We start from the raw sequence: 18,334 nt of genomic DNA on the forward strand, positions 1-18,334 counted from the left end.
TGCATTGTGACGTCGATACCTGCAACGACTTTATTTTTTTCTCTCCTTTCAAACCAAGCGATTATCAAACAACAAAACTTTCTTACTTTTTATATTATAAGAAATAACTGAACTAATGGAGAACAAGATATTAACAGCAAGTGCTGCTTTTCAGAATACACACTTCTTGATTTCTCTTAGCATCCACGTTACATAGTAGCATTTTAGATTTATGTGCACTAATACAATATACATGTTATGAAATTCATAGCATTATATATTATGATTTTAATAGGCTTAGTGGTTTGTGAATTAAATGTACGTGCTGCAAGACTGGAAATTAACAGGGGAGGGGCATGTATCATGGGGACTTAAGGCCTAATGACTAAAAAAAAAGATAATTAAAACATAAGGGATTTTCATTTGTATTGCATTTCATTTGTATATTTAACATATTTCCACTTTACCCTGTGCCTGGTTATAGCTGACTGTTTCCATCGTCTATCATTATTACTTATGCTTAAGGTAGCACACCGGTGGTTATCCAATCAAAATGAACTTAGTCAATTGCAGTTCCATATATCTAAAGAAATATTTTTTTCCTTGCGCGATTTTTCTCATTTCCCCTTCTTCTTTTCTCTCAATTTCTGTACCCGATTAGCAAATTTTGTGTAATTTGTAGAAATAACCAAGTGTATACAAAGGAACTATTTGCTGTTGGTAGCTGAGGCTACTTCCTGAGGTGCACTCCGGCTGCATTAATTTTTTTTTAATTTGGTGTTTTCAGATGTGAGGTGGGGGTGGTAGTAAGTGATGTACGATACCATAACTATATATTGAACGGAGAGACTAAGTGCGTGTTAATTTCCTTCCTCGTATCGAGTCAGTACACAATCAGCGGAGGAAAAAGGGTGATTTTCTGCCATTTGTTTGTAAAACCAGCGTTTTTTAATAACAGATTTTGCGGATTCCTTACTTAGAGGTGGATCTAGGAAGTCTTAAGGAGCGTTACGTAGTGAGTAATTGTTGCAATCTCCCCTCCGGATTTATTTTTTTAATTGAAGCAGAATCCAAAGTTCTGAGGTGTTTAATTTTGTTGTCGTTGTTTTTTTGGTTTTTTTTTTATTTATTTATTTATTTATTTTTTATCAGAAAACAATCCGAATATAATATATTCGATTGAAAAGTTAGACAGAGTAAGCATTTATAAATCATGAGTAACTTTGTTTTAGTATAATAGAATGATGTCAATAATTAACTCTAGGTTGTTGCATGTACAAATTCAAAGTGGAATGGGACCCGAGTGTTCTCAATTAAACAATGAAATGCTTTCTTTGTTTTTTCATCGATTGATGAAGGTAGCTAGTGTTGTAGAAAAAATGCATAACCCGCGTTTACAAGCGGGTTATGTAAAAAAAAATCTGCAATGATTGCTACCCCCATCATCCGATGAAACAACACATACAGACATGTTATTCTTTATATTTATATTTTTATAAACTAAATTCAAGTACTAAAATAGCATATGGCTGACCTATTCGTTACCTTAAACGGAACAGCCAATGCATCCTTTGACCATGTTGACACTGCATATATGACGGTGATTACATAGACAGGTGGTACTAAAAACCGGGTTGAAACAGTTTGTAGAAATATTCATTCATTGTCCTGGATAAAAACAATATCAATTTCAATAGAAAGATAAGAAAAATGATTCAGTGAATGTAAATATATAAAATTGACATATATTTCACGCGAGAAGAAAACGAGGATTAAGACGCGTGTTAACTCGATTAGTATTCCCGTAGACTGTTTTGTAGGGAAGTCACGTGAGACACTATATTTACATTGATTTAACTGTTGAAGATATAAAGTTTGATTTGGCGCACGCTTGGGATAACGAGAAAAGTTAACGGAAACTGATGTTTGGTAATGCTAGATTTGTCTGTATTTGAACATGGAGATATACAAAATTATGTTTGATGTAGGCTTTGTCATTCCTTCGTTTATTCATAATTCCGTATAGCTTGAATGCAAGGTGAAGATAACGATCAGTGATCAATTTCATAACTCCTATATTGCTTTTGTATATTCATGCGAATACTGCGCGATTATCCAATTAAAAAAATGACCAAATGTAATGATGCGTCAGATGAAACATATGAAAATGACACATGATATGAAAATTATATGATTTTTACATGAAGGAATTTCCATGTGTGACTTTTAGTATGATTATCGCACGATAATTCCATGATTAGAAAAGAAAATAAAGAGTCGCGTTACCCTTGTGTTTATTATAGAACGAAACATGAAATATATAATTCAACAGGTAAAGTGACGTGTTCATATGTTACATTGATTCTATAACATGCCGAATTTCCACAAGGGGTTCGTGTTGGGGAAGAGTGTGTTTTGGCGATTATGAATTTGATTACCTCTCAAATTGCATAGATATTGTACAGTCCCTTGAATTTGCCATTTACAAGAGTGCTAACTCTTTTAGACGTATACAGCTCTGGTCTGAACTGGTCTGTCTCATTAACGGACCATCGTTCTAAGAAGGAAACAAGATGTGTTTGTGAAACACAAATGTCCCCAATTATGGCCAATTCCAAAGATGACCAAGGCCACAAGGACAAATATATTGGTACCAGTAGAAAGATCTTGTCTCAAGATATGTTCATGTGCAATATGAAAGCTCTAGTATTGATCGTTTACAAGTTGTGACCAATATCATTTTTTTAAAAAAATCCGTCAAACTCCAATGTCAAGGTCACAGGGTCAACAAGGTTTGGTACCCATGGAAAGGTCTTGTCACAAGGAATACTCATGTGGATATCAAAGCTCTAGCATTTACTGTTCAAAAGGTATTAGCAAGGTTAAAGTTTCACACCGAATTAAAAAAAATGACAGACAGGACAAAAACAATGCCCCCTACCCTGATTTTTGAACTCGGTGGCATGAAAATACCTTACGTATTCACAGTCTCAATTTAACCACTGGTAGTCACAGTTTGCCTTATAAATCACAAAGCTCATTGATTTTATATGCGTTTATACTTTTGTTATGGAAAATAATTCTGATTCATTTTAAAGTCGAATGTTTTACAACAGCCGGGGTTTCCAGGGATTTGTCAGGGTTCAAACTTCAGAGAAAGGCTCTTCTTACAAAATAGGGTGTGGATTATTCTGCAATTGTCAAAGAACATATTCTACGAAAGTGACCGATTGGTCGTGTCTTCTTCAACAGAGTCATATTTTTTTTTCATGCAGTAATAGACGTCCGCATTCTTCACATTATTGTATAAGTCAAGTGGGTGTGAAAATCACTTATTTCTGGTATGGAGATTTAATAAACTTACATACACAGTTGACCCACCGATGTAATCATTAAACTACCGTGAATCACAGTCAATGAATCGGACGGAAAAGAGGAAGTACATTATATCTGTATGATCTACTTTGATAACCATTTTCTCTGTTTTTATTTCTCCGTAACAAGAAGATGACCTTAGACAAAATCCGGTCCGAAGTAAGAGTGGAACGGAGATAAAATGAAAAGGGATGGAGTGATGATGGGCGGGTGTATTATAATTGTGAGTTGTATTCACCATTGCCAGGGGCGAATCCAGGAATTCGGTTACGAGGGGGGGGGGCTTTATGAGGCAGGGGGTGGGGCTCCCCGCCTCCTCAATCCGCCACCGATTGCCTCCGGTGTGTCTAAATATATTACCATGCAGAATGATTGATTGATTGATTTGATATTGTTTGATGTCCCTTTCGTGATTTTTTTTTATCCATATGGAGACGTTATCATTACCGGTGAAGGGCTGAACAATTTAGGCCTATGCTCGGCGCTTACAATGTGATATATACAACCTTGTTAAAAGTGTTGTGTACCTTTGAGATTGTATGTGAAGTTTTATGAGAGATGACTTATTACTGGTTTTGCGTTTTAATAATTAACAAGTCTGACATACAAAGTAGAGCCGCCGATCTAACCATTAAACTTCCGGTTACGTACAGGAGCTCGACATGAATCACAGTCAGGGAAACGGCGCGGAAAAAAAACCCCAAGGACGCTGTTAAGTATGATACATTTTGATAATTATTTCCTGGTATGGTTTTTTTTTTCTCCGTCACAAAACTATGACCACAACAAAATTTTAACAGTGATCTTAACCTATGACCTGCAATAATATAAAGTCACAAGTTGTATTGGCGTAAGTATGATAATGACTGGGGGGATTCTAAAAAAATGTGTTCTATTGATTACAGCTGTGAGAGAAGAAGCTTATGTACAGAAATACACAGAAATATAGAAATATTTCATAGTAAATCCCAAGTTTTATATCAATTTTACCATATCCCATTGTATTGTGTTTTGATATACAGTTTTTCGGGATACTTTGTTCAACAAATACCGCACATCTAGTTAATTTTGTTGTAGATAATTGTTTACCAATTTTGCGGGTCTATGAAATTCGCCAAAACAAAAAAAATGATAAGCTATGTCCTCATTTAATGATAAAACTAATTTACAAGATTTAAGAATTTAAAAAAGTGTCAATTTTGCGAAATTAAATCTATGCAAATCCTGACCTGTGTAATGATAGGGGACACTGTGAATATTGACCTGTATAGGGATAGGGGCACTGTGAATCATGTGCAGGGATAGGGGCACTGTAAATCCTGACCTGTATAGGGATAGAGGGCGCTGTGAGAACGCAGTTAGAGAATGTAATGACGTGTGGGGATGTGTTACTAGGAGACAGGATGTACGTCCTGTTGGAGGCCACATACAACACCGCATCAGTTTTGTTATAAAATCTTATATTTTTTTTAATAAAAGGGGCGGATCCTGCAATTTTTTTTATGAGTTCGGTTTTCAAAGGAGGGGGAAATCCACCCTAAAATGCGTTATTTCTACCACTTTTAGCACGATTTATATAACGAAAAGAGGGAATATGTGGCTCGGACCTCCACCCCTTCCCCTGGATCAACCACCGAAGGATATATCTAGCCTGATTTTGTCCTTGGTTTTACTTGAATACAGAGTAAACTTGATACATATGTGGATTACATATCATAATAATTTTCATTCATGTTACAGAAGTAAATGACATACTTGCATAGCCATATAATGTAAAAGTTGTTTGTGAGGAAAAGAAGAAAGGGGGGGTGTTAAAGAAACAAACGCAACGGCTCTATTCTAAGTAGTAAACATTGACAAGCAAAGACAAATAATGAACAACAACTGCATCTTCATAAATGTACACTACATTGTGTTGTTCATGATTCATCACAGCTGTTTTAACATTGCCTTCCCAGCTCTATATATCAACAGACTTGTAACAAAGCAAACTGTAACAAAGCAAACTTTTCTAAACCGCCGTGGTGATGTAGAGGTAGAGCCGTGGTGATGTAGAGGTAGAGCCGTGGTGATGTAGAGGTAGAGCGTTTGCCGCGGATGCGGAAGGTCGGGGTTCGAATATCGGCCACGACAAACCTAACTCGTTAAAACTGGTAGTGACAGTTCCATCGTCAAACAATCTGCATCAGATGTGAATGTCACGGGACCTCAGAGATGACCTTAAACACGTATGCCCCATATCACAGAAGGACTGCAGGTGTGACACGTTAAAGTACCCTCACTGATCAAAGCCCGTACGCGACGAATAAAGGCCGAAATTTGAAGCACTTTACCGATGTTGGTGATGTCTCCATATGAGTGAAAAATTCTCGAGAGGGACGTTAAATAAGATAAAGTTAGTCATCGAACAGCAAACTTTACAGATTTTGACACTTAAATTTGTAAGACTTTGATATTTACTAACAAAACTCAAATGTTTTGTCATAGGATGTGTAATTAATTTCCCCATTGAGAAAACGATTTATCGCTCTTAATTTTCTTCCGTTCTTTTTCTTTTCTTTCCTTTTTCGATACATGTACGTTCACGAGTGCAATGCTATAATAGGAAAGCTTGTCTCATGAGTGAAGTAAATTATATATCTAACAACAAACACATCGAAGTTTCTGTTTATTACATTTTTTTGTAGTTTCTACCTTAATTACTTTTAATAGTCGCTGTATCGATTATGAAACAGAAAATATAGTACCTTCGGGGATGTCGAATTTTTTTTTAAATCAATACATTTGGACAATAAAACAACTTTAAATCAATTTCATGTTGGGTATTTAAACCAAAAACAGCAAGAGTTTTAGGTTTACATTGTCGTGTTTTAGGTTTACATTGTCGTGATTTAGGTTTATACTGTCGTGGTTTAGGTTTATACTGTCATGGTTTAGGTTTACATTGTCGTGTTTTAGGTTCATACTGTCGTGTTTTAGGTTTATATTGTCGTGTTTTAGGTTTATATTGTCATGGTTTAGGTTTACATTGTCGTGTTTTAGGTTCATACTGTCGTGTTTTAGGTTCATACTGTCGTGTTTTAGGTTTACATTGTCGTGTTTTAGGTTTATACTGTCGTGTTTTAGGTTTATACTGTCATGTTTTAGGTTTATATTGTCATGGTTTAGGTTTACATTGTCGTGTTTTAGGTTCATACTGTCGTGTTTTAGGTTCATACTGTCGTGGTTTAGGTTTATATTGTCGTGTTTTATATTGTCGTAGTTTAGGTTTATACTGTCGTGTTTTAGGTTCATACTGTCGTGGTTTAGGTTTACATTGTCGTGTTTTAGGTTTATACTGTCGTGTTTTAGGTTCATACTGTCGTGGTTTAGGTTCATACTGTCGTGTTTTAGGTTTACACTGTCGTGTTTTAGGTTCATACTGTCGTGGTTTAGGTTTATACTGTCGTGTTTTAGGTTTACATTGTCGTGTTTTAGGTTCATACTGTCGTGGTTTAGGTTCATACTGTCGTGGTTTAGGTTTATATTATACATGTATGTTCTTATGTATCGTGGAAGAATATTACTGAAAGTATCTTATGTAATTCAAGTTCTTTTGTTATTTTCACAGTGTTAAATTAACAACCGTGAAGGTTTAAAGTTTAAGTAAAGGGATACAATTCCTTATATCACTGTTACAAATATCATTATTGTTTACAGGAGATGACCTCCAATGAAACTGCGATTGAAATGGATCGGCTCAAGAACGAGCAGGTATACAAAAATTAATTAACAAGGAACAAGTATAACGACTTTAATTAACAAGGAAGAGGTAAAAAGAATTTACATGTAATCAAGAGGTATAAAGCATTTAATTAACAGTTATACAGACTTTGGTTAACAAGGAACATGCAGACAGACTTTACTTAACACGTATACATACTTTAATTAACAAGTATATAAACTTTAATTAACACATATACATAGTTTAATTAACAAGTATACATACTTTAATTAACATGGGGCAGTTATAAACACTTTATTTCACAGGTATACACACTTTAATTCACATTGAAACGTCAAACATTTTCAAGAATCCTTTGAAGCTGTTTCATTTTGTGGTCATTCATTATAGAGTAAGAATACACATCCCTTCATGAATCAGAGTGGTTTCATAACAGGGCAGGCTTGGGTACCCCCCCCCCTTCACATCTTGCACATTAAACACAGCCGACACCATTCTTCGTCTCGATAATTACAACCAATTCCAAATTAATTAAACAAGAAAACACTCATTGTGATGAACATTGTATACAGGAAATATAATAGAAATACGATGTTTAGCTTTTGATGAAGAAACACATTGATGAGTTCAGGACGATGTTATAGATGTCTCACCGTACATCTGGGATACCATCATCAGCTGACTCGACTGATAGTAGGTACATGTATTATACTCTCGATGCGATCCAGGTTATAACACGTCCAGTACCCCCTGCTTTTCGTAGGGGGTGACTAAAAGAGGCGGTCCTTCAGATGAGACAGCAAAAACCGAGTTCCTGTGTCACAGCGGGCGTGTCATGATAAAATTCCCACTCGGCTCAAAAGACATAAGCGGCGACCCTAAGCCAAAATTTTGCAAAGTCTCCTCGATCGACTCTACTCAGGTTTGACGATGCTCATGATGCTCATAATCTTTTTGTGTTTTACTGCAGGGAACCATTTTAGATCACAGCGCACCAGGGTCTTCTGATGAGAGCGACAACGATACGGCTGAGAAAACTGCCGGGGTAGGGTATGATTTAATGCATGGTATAGGTTATAGTGGTATAATCTGGTATGGCGAGCATCACAATGATGTAATGAGTGTTACAGGAAGCAAGTTGTTTAAATAATGTTTATTTCTAATGAGTATAACCTGCTCTCTTTTCTTTCGGAATCGCCAGCCGTTAAAATGAACGCACCGTATGTATCAAGATTGATACGCGCATAGACTACAATACATTCATGAGGAAATGGCTATCATTGCAATTTGTAAAGATTCCACAGGCAAAAATAAACAAATAGATAAATAACAAACACACCCACTTTATCCATGTTTTAATGCTGATGTGATGAGAGTTCTAATGATGGCATGTCACCTGTCTGTGTTTTAGGACGTCCAGGATCACTTCGCCGTACGTGATGTGGTGCCACAATGTCGTACCTTCGCTGGGATGAAAATCGTTGATTTCTTTGACAGAGGTATGTATCGGGAACACTCACTGGTATAGTGATTTGTTCTGATTACAGGTATATTAACTTCTTCTTCTTACAGGTGCATTACTAGTACTTTCCGGTAAATTAATGTGTTTTGATTACGGGTATTTGAATTATTCTGATTACAGGTATATTAATTTGTTCTGATTACAATTATATTACAGGTATATTAATTTCTTCTGATTACATGTATATTGAATTGCTTTGATTGCAGGTATATTAATTTGTTCTTATTGCATATATATTATAAGTATATCAATTCATTCTTATTACAGGTATATTAATTTATTCTGATTACAATAAGAACAAATTAATATAATTAATATACCTGTAATCAGAAATAATTAATCTACATGTAATCAGAATAAATTAACATACCTGTAATCAGAGTAAATTGTATGTCCAGAGGTTCGTGTTTGCCCCCATCATCCTGACATGAGTTGTGATATTGATCACTGTTCGTTATCTTCACCTTTTCGCACTTTACAATGCATTAATTCACGTGTCTTCGATTCATTATGAATATAATATATTCATTTGACATTTTTTGTTGGGGGGGGGGTGTCACTAGTTACACGTGATGAGTCTAAATATTCAAAGTGATTGATATGATTCGTGAACCCCAATTTTCCATCTGAAAATACATCAACACTATGAGAGGGCGTCCTCTGTGGCACACTTTCCTTTAGTTACGTGCATATTCTAAATTCCTTACAAAATAACCCGATTTCAATTATAGAGATTTACAGACGTTTCATACTTATTTTCATTGAGAAGTTTAACTTACATTTGTAGATAAAATTAAAGTAGGACAGCGGGTTGTCCGTGGAGTTGATTGGGACAGAGAAGACGAGGATGGAGGAGAAGGAAACGTGGGGACTGTGGTGGAAATCTTCAACAACTCTCAACAGGTGCGCGTCCAGTGGGATTCCCAGGACACTCTGAACGCTCAGGAAAACCAGGACATATGTGTTTATAGAACAGGGATGGACAGGAAATATGACCTGCGACTATTTGACAACGCTCAGACAGGTAAGTAAATCACTGATTTGAAATATATTAAGATACTCAACGAATAGACATTTAATATTTAAACGCATCTTAACTTAATGAAGTTATCTTTAAAAATTGAACATCTCCATCTTGTTATGGCCTATCCAATATGTACTATCGGCTGACAAAAGTAAAATTCATGCCTTCGTCAATTTTATCACTATCTGCATATTATTTTTATTAGCTGATATCGCGGGAATTGATCATAGTGTTGTAATTTGAATTCGGATGTTGCATTAAATACCTTTTTATGGTACATGCTCTAAAATATTATTCTAATTATCCTTATTTCGTCAATTCGCAGGAATAAGCTTCCATACACAATGTTGTGATTTTTTTTTTTAAGTTGGGATTTGTAGATAATGCGTGCGATTGATTAATTCATTGAATATTGTTTAACTCCCTCTGAAGACGTCACAACTGCCGGTGAAAGGTTGCAAAATGTAGGCCTATGATCGGTGCTTATTGCCTTTGAGCAGGGAGGGATCTTTATCTTATCACACCCGCTGTGACACGGGACCTCGGTTTTTGCGGTCTCATCCGAAGGACCGCCCCCATTTATTCTTTTCTTATGACAAGCAAGGGGCACTGAGGAACTAATCTAACCCGGATGCGTACGAAGAAAACGGCGATAGTATGAATATGGAAACATGTAAATGATTGATGTGAGATGGTGTATACTATTAATTATAGGGGTGTACCACAAGTTCTGCGACTGTGACAGTTGTGGTGAGGTCCCAATCCGAGGAATGAGGTGGCGGTGTTTGTACTGCGAGGATTACAATCTATGTACGGAATGTTACATGTGTGACACTCATGAAAAAGGTCACGTGTTTGAACGACACCAAGGAATGAAAACGATCAGGTATGTTTCCTAACGATGCAGCTGTCAATACATGTACATCCTGTCGTGTTACCGGTCGCGGCAACTCAGTGGTAGACCATTCGCTTTGTAACCGGGGTGTCGTGAGAACGGGCCCCGCTCGTCTCATCGCTGCGTCAAATCTAGGAGGTCAACATGGGCAGTGATTGATCTTTCGCCAAACACTCGGCGTTTAGAAGTATCGATGACAGGTTGTTCGAATATGACTCTAAAACGTAGATTCCATGATTCCACGGTAGGCGTAGGTAGGCTAAAGAATATTCACTGTATGGGTATAGTCACTGCTACGGTCCTGGGCGCTAAACATGGGTATGATTACTGCTACAGCCCCGAGCGCTAAGCATGGGTGTATTTTTGTGGCGTTTCAATTACAACTGGTCACGTTTCAAAATGGGTGGACAAATTTTGACGGGACTTAAAATAAGCAGGCAACACATAAAATAGAGATTATATATTACTGCATCAAGTCCTACACCGGTAATTTTCACTCGCATACAAATGTCACTACCTGTAGGTGAAATACCACACAGTTTCGCCTAGGCATACCGCTCAAGGCTTCAACAATAGTTAAGTTCATATTCGAAAGACTCTTGAATTTATCTTTCAATATAGTGCTCTTGGGTAAGGAATAGAGGCTAAATGATATATATATATATATATATATATATATATATATATATATATATATAGATATCTAATATTTGACTCGGCATCGGGATCGAGAATTAAGCCTGGTTGTCATGGGATCGTTCTAACCACCCGACTTCCGTGCCCGATTCATGTGACTAAAGTTTGTCTCAGTAAGGGCTTGAATTATCGACCTACCAAACAAAAGACGAGCGTTCCAATGTACACATGTACCTGTGATGGTTCAACATTGAGGAGGAGGAAGAGGAGGGATTGATATTTCAGATTTGACAGTACTTTCAAAGCAATTCCATTGGAAAATAAGTTTTAATTTCCAAAGTTATTCATTTTTAAATGACTATCGTCAGTATGCATTATATGATAAAATTAGTATGTATATTTGAGAGTTTTAATGTAGGAATGAATACATATTTACATATCATTAGTATGTACATTTGACAGTGTTAGTGTAGGAATGAGTAGATATTTACATATCATTATTGTGCATATTTGACAGTGTTAATGTGGGGATGAGGGCACATTTACAGTACGTGGAAGCTAAGGGAATATTTCCTTCATCGGATGTAAAATCCAGGAAAGACACACACCTGACAGGTAGTATTTCCATGTATAGTGATATCATACCCTTTATACGTAACGCTGTACCAGAGTACACATTTCTACATATACAGTGATCTCAAATTTATCTCCTACGCAACTAGAGTACATAAGGCGAGTCATGGTCTAATGATTTTTCTTTAAAATTAGCTGACACTGTTGGGTAGTATAAATGAAAGATTTAAGGGAATTTCTATAAACCAGTGCCTAGCAATATCGTGGTTTATAAAATACAGTCAAAATTACGTCACAGATGTTGAATTGATAGCTAATCTTTATATAAATGTACATTTATACTTGAACTTGGAACTCGTCAACTTTATTGAATATTTCACAAGGTTTTGGTTAAATTGTATCGTATTCGAAAGCTATTTAAAAACAAAATATGTATCAAGCTCCAGATTTCAAAAAATCACCAATGAACACAAACTCTCCATGTTACGCGGAATTGCAATGGTTACTTTTAATGCAGGTGAAATGAAATTTCATTTACCTTATGCAAAAGAATCTAATTCAAAGAAGTGTAATGACAGTTCATTTCATATGCTGTTGAACATGACGTCACAGTGGCGGCCACGTGGGGGATCTTTACTCCTTCTGGGCACATGGTCTCACTTATGGTGTGTTCTGGGAATCGTGTTTGACATTGTTGTATCCACTATGGGATTTATGAGATCGATCACTGTTCGTTATGTTCACAATACTGCAGGTACCGTTGAGACTGTTGATGACAATATCGCCATTACATATAACTGTGACGCAAAGGTCACGTGGGAAGAGGAAGGATTCACCAAAAGATACCGGGTTGGAAGAGAAGGGAAAGTGGACATCATGTTTACAGAGCCTGCGAGAGTGAAGTATTTCCAGGACCATCTGCAGAGGATCACTAAAGGTACTCCTTTTAATTTGACATATCATCTGAATGAGGTCACGGCTCACGACGGGTGTGACCGGTCGACAGGGATGATTACTCCTCCTACCCACCTGATCCCACTTTTGGTGTATGCAGGGGTCCGTGTGTGCCCAACTATATATTTTGTATTGCTTATAGGAATCTGAATCAGGTGAAATCCACGAGTAATGGACATGTTCTCCAAAAAGTTTTAACAAACTTAAGGATCACCTTTGGCTTAAAATATATAGGAAAATACACTGCTTGTGAAAATTTAGATCTATGTTAACTTCTATGTCCCTAGTGATAAGAAATTTGGAGTACATAATATCTGGTTTGTCAACCAGTCTGTTTTTGTCATACCTTTTGAACATCAGCGCTAGGGTTTTCACATGACCTGTGTGACATTTAAAGGGAGTATTCTAACCTCATGACCCTGGAGTTTGACCCACTTTTTGAAAAAGAACTTGACCATGATCTTTTAATGCTTCGAGATTTGGGTTTTATATTTCGCAGGCGTATTCCTTGTGAGAAGACCTTATTGATTTTAGAGGTTAAATCTACTTTGGTGTCATACGGGGGCATCAGATTGTGATACATTTCCTGCAATAAAACTTCCACATAAAATTTGAATTTCCTGTTAGAAAACTTGTATCAAAAATTGCCAAATAAATTTGAATTTACTTTGCAAACAATGTTTCTGTTTTCTAAGAAATTTAACTTCCATCCATAAATCCTCTTTTCTAAATATTTTAATTTTCCTTTATAAATGTGTTGCTATGAAAGGTGAAGATAATGAACAGTGATTAACCTCATAACTCCTATAAGCAATACAAAATAGAGAGTTGGACAAACACGGACCTCTGGACAACCAGAGGTGGGATCTGGTGCCTAGGAGGAGCAAACAACCTCTGTCGACCGGTCACACACGCTATCAGCCCTATATCCTGAACAGGTAAACGGAGACATTCGTAGTTAAATTCAGCGTGCCAAGAACGGCCCAACAATCGGCACGCAAATATAGGGACATTGTGTAATGAAGATCGAGATTGTTAAACAAATATATCACCCGACGATACGGAACTTACAGAAATATTAATCTTTTTCACCAATATTCTCTATATATTGAAATAAATAACAAAGCGCTTGGAATGACTTTTTATCGGAAAGTATGTTACAATGAACACACTGTTTTGAACTGAGTAATGTAGATAAAACAGTATCTACCACAAGGAGGATAATATATTGAAACTATCAACATTTCAGAATCATATTTTACACCGCATGTCCCTTGCGATAGCATTTTGTATGTACCCGACACTACCATGCGATATGCTGGTCACACTTCAGAATCATATTTTACACCGCATGTCCCTTGCGATAGCATTTTGTATGTACCCGACACTGTCACGCGGTACGGTGATCACATGATCACCGGACACGTGGTACACAACGTATGGGCTATTTCTATATTAAAAAATGAGTTTGGAAAAATCATGCAAAATTATGGTTTAGATAATTTCCTGTTAAACGCATTAACTGTGTTTGAGTTGTCAACTGAAGGTATCTATGTAATATGAGGTGAATGTGTGAATGCTCAACGCCACACAAAGAAAGTCATAGTTAGATTGTACGGAAATGCTACCTCAAAGGTTGTTGAGTTTGGAATATCTATGTTAAAATAGGGAAGCAACAGATATCTGTCTCATGATTCCAATTAAGGTTGAACAAAGATTAAAAGTAGGACGAACAGTTCAAGGTAGAAAAAAAAATCTGACAGAATCCCATCCATGTTAGAATGAAAAGATGACGATAAACATTGATCAATTTCACAGGTCTTATAAGGAATATAAAATTAAGAGTTGGATAAACACAGGCCCCTGGGCACAGAAGAGGTGGGGTCAGGTGCCTAAGATGAATAAACTTGTCTTGTCGACCGGTCACACCTGGCATGCACCCAATGTCTTCATCAGATAAACGGTGTAATCCGTAGTCAAAACCAGTGTCCAAAGAGCGGTTTAACAATTAGTATGAAATATGTCAGACAGTATTTGATTCAACGAGATGTTTTACTAGCAAACTACACTGAGCGGCCAAAAGTATTGCAACATAAATGGCTGACGTCATCACAATGTTATATCAGCTGCAACGGGAAACCAGCTTTAAATGAAATAAACAACATCTACTTGCAATGTTTCTTTATTATTTTGTTGCAAAGCCTTTCTGGATATTAACCTGACATAGTCTCAAAGGAATTGAAGCATATAAGCTCCGAATGTATGTTTGAGAGAGACCATTTTAAATTCTTCTCACTGTATCCACTAGATCATAAATCTCACGGAACAGTTTGATTGTGATACTACGCCAGACATTTTCAATAACATTAAGGTATGGAAACTGTGCAGGCCAGTTGCATTTTCGAACACTGCTTTCTTGTTTCGAAGACTTGGTCTGTCTACGGGAGTGGGGGTGGCGTTATTGCCTTGGAAAATAAATTGTTGATTTCCAAAAACTCGCACAATAACAGGCTATACGTGATTATCCAACAACTCAATATACTTTGCTGAGTATATATTTCCATCAACAGGTACAAGAACACCAATACCATCACCACCAAAACATACAACTTACTCCCGCGGGCGTTTTGTATTGGTTCAGACAGTAAGGCTTCCACTTCTTGGTCGTTTTTCTCCACACACTTATTTGTCCAATGACTGCCTGTGTTTCGTCTGAAAAAAATAACTTTCTGCCACTGTTCAGGTCTTCAAAATATTCCCCTCGGCACAAAAAAAGTCGGCTTTGTCTGTTGACTTTGTAATCGTTTTCAGAATATTGTGTCCCCCAAACTCGTCCTACTGTGCAGCAATTGAATCTCATTGACTCTCTAATTTTGTTGTCATTAAATCCTTTTGAATGTAGAATTACAATCCGTTTCTTTAGGTCCTTTGACAACTTATTCTTCGAAATTGTTTTCATTCGATACCTTACCGGAAATCATCTGCTACTTTGAAGTGAAAACAGTTACTCATATAATTCGTACCCTATTTAATTCGCATATCTGACATTACGACCTTAGTTTACTTCGTTGCGCGTCAGCAATGAAGATAAAATTTTAAGCGAGTAAAATTACGATGACGTCAGCCATCTTTGTTGCAATACTTTTAGCCACTCAGTGTATATCCTTATAATGGCTATATAATTTAAAAAATGCTGTCTTTAAACGAGATTTTTGAAACCTCTTTAACATCCTCTAGTGTATTGAATCAGTTGAGAGACAGAAACACTATATGCAGGTGATAATGGAATACTGCTACATAACTATGATTGTTAGGGCACGATGTCAAAAATAATGAAGGGGGACCTGCATAGATTCATCAGAAAACAGTTTAGTCCTGTATATCTTTATTGATTAATTACCCCGCTTATCAAGTTATCTATATTATACGGCGGGTATGTCCGATTGGCAGGATATGCTTACTCCGCCTAGGTACCTTATTCCACCTCTCGTATATCCAGGGTTCCGTGTTTGCCCAACTCACTATTTTGTATTTCTCATTGGAGTTATTATGAGGTTGATCACTAATCGTTATCTTCCCATGTCCCCGTATAGCTTAATCGATAACGACGTTAACTTTCCAAAGGATGAAGGAAGTTTGCACTAATTTACTGATCAGCAATATATACCCTTAATAGGAATGTGAGACTACCTTTTACGTCATTTGAAATTTCTATCGTTGATATTAAGAATCGCTTACGGTTTAAAGACACATTTTTGGTACTCATTTAAGATACACTAACTAATGTTGTGCAAATATCAAAGAATATTTATAAATTAGTCCACCTACGCAGACAACTAAAGCACATCACCGTGACTTGAATGGATGACGAAGATAACGAACAGTGATCAATCTCATAACCCCCGCAAGCAATACAAAATAGATTGTTAAGCAGGCACGGACCCCAGACACACCAGAGGTGGTGTCAGGTACCTAGGAGGAGTAAGGATCCCCTGTCGACCTGTCCCACCATCCGTGAGTCATATATCTTAATCAGGTAAAGAAGGTTATCCGTCGTCAAAATATATAATTCTTGCTGGTATCCTCATTACAGTCATCTCGTGGGGATCCGGGTTAGAATAGGTCCTCATTACCCCTTTGCTTGTCGTAGAAGGCGACTAAATGAGGCGGTCCTTGGGATGAGACCGCAAAAACCGAGGTCCCGTGTCACTGCAGGTGTTGCACGATAAAGATCCCCCCTGCTCCATGGCCATAAGCGCCGAGAATAGAACTAGATTTTGAAAACCTTCACCGGCAGTGGTTACTTATCCATATGAGTGAAATAATCTCGAGGGGGCGTTAAACAATATTCAATCAATCATTACAGGCAATGTAGCTGAAGGAATACGAGTCGTGAAAAAATCCGACAATGACGACGTGACCGTTGGAACAATCACCCATGCACCGGTATGTAAGATTATATATATCATTGTGATCGAAACAATTAAATGACACTAAATTATATAAAAAAAGGTGGAGTTGATGACAGCGATCAATTTCAAAATCCTATAAAATACAAAATCTAGAACAGGGCAAGCATGATTACCCGGAATCATCAAATAGGTGTGGAACACGACAACATTTTAACTAACCACAAGCTATGTTGAAAGGAGATCATTACAACAACTATTTGCGAATGCTGATTTTAAAGGAGTATTCTGGAGCCATTGTAATACAACTAATTTGTCGTTCTTTTTCTTCACTTTCAAGTAGCTTGCTTCGGTTTATGAATTTATGAATTGTTGGGTCGATTTTACGACCTAATTCTGACTACTTATTACTCGTTTGACCTCATCTAGATAGAGGGCTCATGGTAGGTGTGATCGGTCGTCAGGGGGGTGCTTACTCCTCTTAGGCACTTGATTTTACCACTTGTATGCCCAGGGGGTGTGCTTGCTCTACTCTCAATTTTGTAATTCTAGTAAGAGTACGAGGCTGATTACTATCAATTATCTTCACCTTTTTTCACCCTCAGCAAGATATAAACTCGCATTTCAATTAAGTTGGGAAGTGTTAAAACTATGATATGCATCTGATAATGATGTATATTGCGATATAGATATGGAGAGTCATCATGTTTTTCATAATGTAAGGCGAAGATAACGAACAGTGATCAATCTCATAACTCCTACAAACATTACAAGATAGATAGTTGGGCAAACATGGACCCCTGGACACACCAGGGGCGGAATCGAGTGTTTAGGAGGAGTGAGCATCCCTGTCGACCGACCACACCCGCCGTGAGTCCTATAACCTGATCAGGTAAATGGAGTTAATAAATACATATTAACTGATTCCTTTCTTTGATATCATTGAAATAGGAAATTGATATAATGAAAAGAGACTCGAAACGAGGACAAAGACGCACAATCTCCAAAGACCGAGGATATCTCAACCCGCACCAAAGAAAGAAAGTCCGAGCTAAAGAAAAGGCGGTTGAGAATCAGCATTGTTTAGTCACCGTGCAGTTGGATAATGGGCAAATTGTTGAAATAGATACGAAAGAAATATTATTGTTTGACAACAGTCAGATAGGTAAATAATATATAATATCAGAGAGAGAGAAAACAAGATCTTGTGTATCGAATCAATTGAGAGATATAAACACCATAT

At 37.0% G+C, this 18,334-nt stretch overlaps 1 protein-coding gene across 1 annotated transcript in view; it reads left to right on the forward strand.

Annotated features, from left to right (window-relative positions):
* The first annotated feature begins 308 nt into the window (after positions 1-308).
* LOC125662445 (uncharacterized) overlaps positions 309-18,334 on the forward strand; it is a 62,636-nt gene continuing 44,610 nt past the window's right edge. Inside the window, exons 1-10 of the mRNA XM_056148061.1 lie at positions 309-994; positions 7,054-7,107; positions 8,049-8,123; positions 8,490-8,577; positions 9,388-9,624; positions 10,339-10,510; positions 11,673-11,770; positions 12,483-12,665; positions 17,049-17,128; positions 18,043-18,256. Coding sequence (XP_056004036.1) covers positions 7,057-7,107; positions 8,049-8,123; positions 8,490-8,577; positions 9,388-9,624; positions 10,339-10,510; positions 11,673-11,770; positions 12,483-12,665; positions 17,049-17,128; positions 18,043-18,256 — 1,198 coding nt within the window. The 5' untranslated portion in view covers positions 309-994; positions 7,054-7,056. The remainder of the gene's footprint in view (positions 995-7,053; positions 7,108-8,048; positions 8,124-8,489; positions 8,578-9,387; positions 9,625-10,338; positions 10,511-11,672; positions 11,771-12,482; positions 12,666-17,048; positions 17,129-18,042; positions 18,257-18,334) is intronic.

The sequence above is a fragment of the Ostrea edulis genome, chromosome 8 (genome assembly GCF_947568905.1).
Source record: "Ostrea edulis chromosome 8, xbOstEdul1.1, whole genome shotgun sequence".
NCBI lineage: Eukaryota > Metazoa > Mollusca > Bivalvia > Ostreida > Ostreidae > Ostrea > Ostrea edulis.